We start from the raw sequence: 7,421 nt of genomic DNA, 5'->3' as shown, positions 1-7,421 counted from the left end.
AAAAAATAAATAAAATAAATTATGCTGGATAAAGACAAATTCATTAAAAACAACAAAGATTTATGGTCCAAATTATTTGTGTTCTTTCCAAAAAAAAAAAAAAAAAATTACACAATTGAGACAAAATAACCCAACAGTAAAAGACTAGAAACGAATGTGACAGCGGTGGCAATATAGGAAAGATTACAAAAAGAAACAAGCACAAGCCCACTTAACTGTTTGTTCATTTAAAAGATATGTAATTGTAGAATATCCTGAGATTTAATCATTCTATTTTGGCTACTTTTTAAAAATATTTCCATCCAAAATCTGAACGCCGGAAAAAAAACTTAACTAAAAGAGCATTAACTAAGAAGTCCTTGTTCTTGACTTAACTCTACGACATACTGCGAGTAACTTTATGACAAGTCTCGTTTAAACAGCCAGAGCACATCCGGCCCCCATCGGCATCAGTGGGGTAAACGTCGTCCAAAAATCAACCTCACTCATGGAACAGTTTCTGAGCAACAATACAAAATGTGGTCTGAGAGCAAGAGCACTAGTGGAAGACGGGTGTCTTCAAAAACCGTCAGTCAACTTAAAAGTAGGAATAAATTTAGCGAATTTAAATTATTACTCGGTTAAAAGCGCAGAACTTCTAAATAAACCGGGGGAAGATGTGACCGAGTTCTCCTGCAGAGTTTACAAGCAGAAAGAACAAGCACATCTGTATTTGCCAACAACGAATAAAATGGCCAGTAGCTACAGAAGTGTGGAAATATTCTAATTTTCAGCTTTTATACTATGATTAATAGAGAAGGCACTGAAGACATAAACTGATGGATTCTAAAAAGTAATTTTACTCAAAAGCAAGACTGGGGACTGTATGCCATTGTTGCATAGGTGGAGACGACTACAAGTTAGGTCTTACGCTTTAAAGCATATTACATGCACGTTACCAATAAGAACATTTTAAAAAGTCAAGAAACTGATTTGATCGTTTAAGTGGCGGACATTTTTCCTCCTCAAACAATACTCCACCGCTACAAAGGCGTTGAAACAGTTTTGGATTGGGGACGTTCAGAAGGTGAACGTTTATTAGAAAACAGTACATGTTTGGCTGAAAATCCTTCATACTTTCACAAATCAATGGTTTAAACTTGTAAAGGTCTTTCAGACAGGCATACAACATGGAAAACAAATTCATTCTCGATTTTCTTCTTTTAAATCCTTTTGCACCAAAAAAAAAAAAAAAAGTTAACCAGACCAACTAATTGACTGGTGCTGGGTTTACATCTTACATTTTACGGGAGGTAACACATCAGAAGATCTATTAAAGCTTAAACAGTACCTGGTCCCCATGGCATAAGTAGTGCAGTTATTACCATGGTCAAAGTTCACTGCACCTCTTGCTCAATAGTTACATTTGTTCCAGAGTTCAGATTTATCCAAAATAATACATTTTGTGAAGAAAGAAAACAAAAACAAATATCTTCACAATTCTATTTCATACTAACCCGTATTCAACTTCTTACACAAGTATATTGCAACTAATGTGTAAATAAAGGACAAACATTTTGACAAGGCAAATTTTTTTTTTTTTTTACATTTACTGTTCCATCCACAACCCCCCCCATAAAAAAGGCATCAAATGAAGAAGACAAAACTGGTGTCCCTCCAGAATAGCATACTGTGAGCACCTCTGGGCGCAGATCATTTTCACAAGGTCATTAGGCTCCAATTTTATGCACAGTGACAACGTTTTCGGAGTAGCATATATAGAACTAGCAGTAAATACTCAAAGTTTAACAAAATAAAATCTAGTTGCTTTATTTACATATGTTGTACATGTCAATAAAAAGAAAAAATATGTACAGTCCTTAAATGTAATAAAAAAATGTAATATATAAAAAAAAGAAGTACTTTTAGGTTTCCTGATGTTAATATCTTGCTAATGCCCATTGTTTTTAAAAAAAAAATTAAAAACAGCATTTTCTTCTCAGGAAGAGATGCTGAAGAAATCAATTTCCTGTAAAGATGCACAACATTACGGTATCATAGCTTGTGTGCCTGAATGATTTACCTTTTTATTTTTAATAAGGTGGACGACGACAGGAATTGTACAAACAAGAAAGAAAGAGTCTGCCACTGGAGACAAAAGTAAGTGTACCCAGGGAATATCCTGAGAGCGCAATGGAGCATGCGATAGCCCTCACCACTCCTCCTTCAACTCCTGCAGTGACGGTGGGGGAGGCTGAGAGAGGGTGCTTGACTTTTTAGCACTGCAGCAAGGTTTGAACATACGGGAATCAATCATGACCTCGCCAAAACGACCTTTGTAAATAATTCCACAACACACCTTTTGCCTGCAATAGAAAATAAAATAAATAAGCCCTTGGATAAATTGCCTTGAGGCAGAGAGAGACAGAGAGAGAGAAACAAAAAAGCACAGTGGTTTTATAAAGGTTCAGAACTACGTGTGCGTTTCATTGTTTCTTGCAAAGTAAAAACGAAACTTGCATGCTCACTATACCCAAAAATACTGTAATAAACTATGCCAATTAGAAATGTAAGAATCCACTAAATCATATAATCTGCTGGACACCAAACACTCAAGTAAGCCTTTCACAGCATGTTATCCATCTCTAAGCATTACACAGGCTGGGTTTTTAGCAAACTGGACTTGTCAACATTATACCCACTTCAAACCCAAACATTGTATTTAGAAATAATACATTTTGCCTCACAAATCTATACACAATGAGCCCCAGAAATGAACCTGTACCATTAGCTTCTTTGCTAACGCGTGACATGCTGTTGCAGGTACTACATCTTACTACTTAAGGTGTTCATGGATGATAATATACAAGGCCAGTCACCTTTTCCAGTAAGTAAGATCAATGAAGGAAAGAACTGGTGGGGATGAATGTCTTCTTTTGGACTCAATGTCTGACCCTTCATCCGAGTGGTTGCTGTAACTTGGGGACTGTGAAGGAGAAGCACTAGATGTTGTGCTGTGGGCATCAGAATCTAGAAGCAAAGCAGAAACATTTAACACACTGTAGTATTCAACATACACGCCTGCACAAAGTCCGAATTACTCACTTTGCCTTTTCAACTTGTGCAGTTTTGCAAGCTTACTTTTCTTTTTGCCATCCACAATTTTTATCTTTTTGGGCTTTGTCAATTTGAACCCTGGTCCAGCTCGCGCATCTACAACCTATAAGAGAGCAGACAAATATCTTATTAAATACAAATAGTTCGTTCTTGGAATTAAAGAGCACTTTAAATCACTTTTAAACCAGTTAAGGGCAAAGAAATCCAAAGAAATAAAGAATCAAATTTCCTGACTTGGAGTTCAACCATACGCTAAATGTTCTGTGCACAATTTGGCCTTCTTTTTTGAGCTACTTGAAAATTAAAAAAAAAAAAAAAAGTTTTAAATCCACAAACCTGGACAAATATGTGACTATGTTGCTGTAGCACAGGATGGCCTTATTTTTGTCAGTATATCTTAGCCAAAAGCCGCTGTACAGTGCAGACTCTGTCACAATTGAAATGACTGTTCTATCAAAAGCAGAGTACGGTGCAAAGGCAACTTACATGGTTCCAGTTCTTTTTGGAGCCAAGAGGAAGTTTCTTCCACCGTTTCACTAGCAGCACACACGCATTGCAGATATCTCCGGTGCGATCTTCCATCAAGCTACCAAAGACAAAGTGACATTACACTCGAGAAGTTCAAGAAAGTACTGCAGATATTTAAGAATCCATGGTCCATTCAGAGTTGCTTTCCACACTCTGCCCCAGGCTTCCCCAACTCTAAAATTAGATTAGCCTGCTTTGATTTATGCAGAAAAACTATTATATCTTAAAATGTCATCAGCAGTAAGCATTACCCAAATAGTTATCATTCCACGCAAGGCTGGCCAACAGTCTCCAAAAAATAAATACATAAATATTGGTTTTCATTTGACATCAATAAATAAATAAATAAATATTGGTTTTCATCTGACATAGAGAGATGTGAAAGGCACTATATTAGATAATAATAATTTTTTGCATCTAGATAGATAGATGCTGTACCCGTTATGCACATTACTGCTTCTTTCATAAGGAAATGTCAGCAAATCAATCCAGACATACAACTGTCCCATCATTCTTTACACCAAAATATCCGAGATGTGCTCAGTTACCTTAAACACAATGAATTTGTAAAACCTGAAATAAACCAAATTGTTCCATTCCACCAACACCAATTACAACATTCTTTAAATTTCTAAAAAAAAAAAATCAGGGCAAAAGAAATAGGCGCACACCCCTTATCCAGTTGTGTAAAAACAGCCTAACGGCATAATAAACACTCACATGAATAGCAAAATAAAAGACCATATTTTAGTAATAGAACGATTTTTTTAAGCATTATACAGGCCGTCTTACCGCACACATCATGAAATGTTACTTTCCTGCAGACATCACTCTGGGAACACAAAGTGTCACCATGCCTCCAACTGTTTACTAGGACGCACATTTCCAAGACGAGTGTCACAAGAAGGCCAGTGTGTGCAGTGTGCTCTGTTAATCACCTACACTCACAGCAGAGATCAAATCATATCGTATGTGCAGCAGTGCCTAGATTCAACTCTGGGAGTTAAACAACAAAACGTAACAATAAACGCACATTAAAGAAAAATGACAGTCTAAATCCATGTGTATATGACTCCTCAATACTACTGAATTTCTTTTCCATAAGGTTCCCTTCATGAATGCCACCACAAACAGAGTCACAAAGTGAAAACCTGTAAGACATGGCAGGTGCCTACCTAACTAGTAGGAATAGCTGAAGTCTTGCTTTCATTTCTGAAGGTGCGAATGTGTACACAACATTCAGTTTGCACATCTCCTACATAATTGCATCCTCCAACTGTTTATAATGCATGTTGTTCAACTTCTGATAGGTTTTGTCATTAACAGCTCCAAAGTGACAAATACAAATGACTCTGATCTGTACAGAGCTTTGTCAATTACTTACTTGATTATCTGCCCAACATAAAGTAAGGACTTCGTGGCTAGAATAAACAGCGTATGGATTGATAAATTGGCCTGGAAAGCCCAAAGTTGAGGGGTTGGCTTGTGAGACCCTCAGATACGTCGCGTGCACTCAGCGTGTATGGGGGTCTACCACTCACTGTAAATGATACAAAGGACTTCGGAAACGGACTCGCTTTGTGACCCTAACTAAGTCACAGGTGATAATATAACCGATATTGTAGCACAAACTAAAATAAACATTTAAAAGTTTTTTTTATTTATAAGTCACTCCGGTTTGAAAGAAAAAGATAAGTAAATGTCATGATAATGCGGCACCAAAAATCACACTTGCTCGAGAAAAAAAAAAGCAAGTTGAAGTATAAAACCCCGACATCAAGCACCGAATGGGAACGGGGAGTCGAGAGTCGCTTACCCAAAACAGAGCCGGAAGTTTTCCTGGTATCTCCTGCTGTCCGTGAAGCGGGAGCTGGACGACTTGGTCTTGCAGATGCAGCAGCCCTCGTGGCTCCTGTAGATCTTGGATTTATGAAAGCCGAACATCTCTCCACCGAGAGAAGCTAGAGAGAAGACACAGACAGACCGTTGAACATCATCGCCCAACCGGCATGCTCGTAACAAAGCTGAGCAAACAAGGAGCAGGGAGCAGCCGGCAGACACGAAATCCGTCGACCCTTTTTAACTTTCCGCGGTCTTTAATAAAAGAAAGGGGCGGGCACCCAGCAGACTGGTAGCCAGCACTGCCAGCTGCTCGGCGTACTCGACTTTTCATTTGGATCGCCTGAACGAGAATGCAGGGTACTTCGTGGTATTCTTCTGCTAGAAGACACATCTGACCTATTTCTTCCTCCTGCCGCCAACAAAAACGACATTTTCTGCAGCGCCAGACACAACATAACCCAGTTTCGGTCACTGGAGACAAATTAAGACACGTTGGAAAGCGCACTGAGCACCAACTGGCAAACGTGACAGAGAAAGCCGAGATGGCAATCCTAAATCCCCGATTAACCTTTCCAGAAAAAGTGCAAACGAGGTTCACATGCGTCGTACAAAACGAAACATCTATGCTTCGACTGAAAAACCCGTGCGACTGAAATATTCATTATTTGGAAAACAAGTCACCCGTTTCGAGTTCCACCGTGTATTTAAAATAAACGCAAAGATAATCTGTTCATCGCACTCGCAGCGGACTGATTTACTGTCACTGCCCCTCGCTGAACATCAGTCTGACGCCATCGTTATAAACGCAAACGACGAAAAACAGCCGCAAGTTTTCAAAACCGCGATCTCGTAGTATAAAATCAGTTCTCCACTCAAAATGCATTCTCTGCTAAACTCGCGATCGCACTTCTCCACGAGGGAAAGGCGAAAATTACAGACTGAGCATCTCAAACAAAAGTGGGGAGGTGCTTTTTCCCTTAAGAGAGCGTTAGTAGGCAGCGTGCGCCACTGCTTAAGTGCATCTACATTTAAGACGAATGGCCTTAAAGTAACTTGTTTCTTGACAGCAAGTAAATCCGGACTTTCTAATTAGAACACAGAAACGAGAAAATCAAGGAGTTTTTTACGTCGAGCGTGTTCTTCATACGATTTTATTTTTTACTACCACGCCACGCTCCACACGTTCTCCCATTGTTGTGCGTAAATGATCACCTTACCGATCTGGATTAAGTCTCTCCGCGTGTGACTTAGTGCCTCCGGTAGAAGGAATCTTAAGCAAAACTCAGCTGTCCTATATACTGCCGAACACTTGTAAAAGTCAGAAAAAAGACGTGATAAACACAGAAAACAACACTTACCAAACAAAAAACTTTGAATCCTTGCCGTTTTCTAAATACACTACTGCGCATGTCCTACTACGACTTCTGCATACAGCTGGATATTATCATATGATTTGCATAGCACCGCCTACACCAGGCTAACAACGCCTGAGCGCCATATATGGAATATAACGTACCTGTTTAAACGTAAATATTGCCAATCGGAAAGCAGCAAGGCGTGGTTTAAGTCGAGGTGTATGACGGGAGACGTAGTTTGGTTCACCTACTCCCGCAAGCATTTCAACTTAAAGAAATTCGGCTTAAAACTACACCATCCACAAGTCGGTGTAGTTACTAATATTAAACAAACAATTCTATTGTTAGACACAGCGAAGTAGAAATGGCGCGAACGCGTTACGTGTTCTCTATAAGAGCGCCGTTTTTCTAATTTTGTAAGCAAAATCCGTTAACATATCTTCGTTTTCTGTTGAGTATTAAACTTCTTTTCTCGTTTTTTGTCGTTAAACAGTATAAAAGTGTATAGCCGTGCAGTTTGTAGAGTTAACATGGTAGCTCCTCCCACCGGAATGCGCTGCCTTGTTGTGTACGTGCGCTTCATTCATAACTTGGGTCGGT

General features: G+C 39.0%; 1 protein-coding gene across 3 annotated transcripts; it reads right to left on the bottom strand.

The window, feature by feature from the left end:
* Positions 1-1,958: 1,958 nt before the first annotated feature.
* Positions 1,959-6,919, bottom strand: sinhcafl (SIN3-HDAC complex associated factor, like). 3 transcript variants are annotated; one of them, XM_039748232.1, is made up of 6 exons: positions 6,825-6,919; positions 5,441-5,585; positions 3,583-3,682; positions 3,085-3,199; positions 2,859-3,009; positions 1,959-2,345 (listed from the first exon to the last, which is right to left on the bottom strand). In XM_039748232.1, the coding sequence occupies exons 2-6, from the start codon at positions 5,566-5,568 to the stop codon at positions 2,192-2,194; spliced, it is 648 nt and encodes a 215-aa protein (XP_039604166.1). In that variant the 5' UTR covers positions 5,569-5,585; positions 6,825-6,919; the 3' UTR covers positions 1,959-2,191. The 3 variants fall into 3 exon arrangements, with proteins under 3 accessions (XP_039604166.1, XP_039604183.1, XP_039604175.1); XM_039748249.1 differs by having other exon boundaries at positions 3,121-3,199; XM_039748241.1 differs by lacking the exon at positions 6,825-6,919 and adding an exon at positions 6,684-6,812.
* Between the last annotated feature and the right edge of the window lie 502 nt (positions 6,920-7,421).

The sequence above is a fragment of the Polypterus senegalus genome, chromosome 1, assembly GCF_016835505.1.
Source record: "Polypterus senegalus isolate Bchr_013 chromosome 1, ASM1683550v1, whole genome shotgun sequence".
Taxonomy (NCBI): domain Eukaryota; kingdom Metazoa; phylum Chordata; class Cladistia; order Polypteriformes; family Polypteridae; genus Polypterus; species Polypterus senegalus.
This window is presented reverse-complemented; position numbering and strand designations above follow the sequence as displayed.

Excerpts from the sequence above, each read along its gene's own strand:
- sinhcafl (XM_039748232.1), bottom strand. The coding sequence starts at position 5,568 with ATGTTCGGCTTTCATAAATCCAAGATCTACAGGAGCCACGAGGGCTGC. Across the intron at positions 3,683-5,440 it reads AACTTCCGGCTCTGTTTTGG|CTTGATGGAAGATCGCACCG; the intron begins GTAAGCGACTCT and ends TGTCTTTGGTAG. Across the intron at positions 3,200-3,582 it reads CCAAAAAGAACTGGAACCAT|GTTGTAGATGCGCGAGCTGG; the intron begins GTAAGTTGCCTT and ends GCTCTCTTATAG.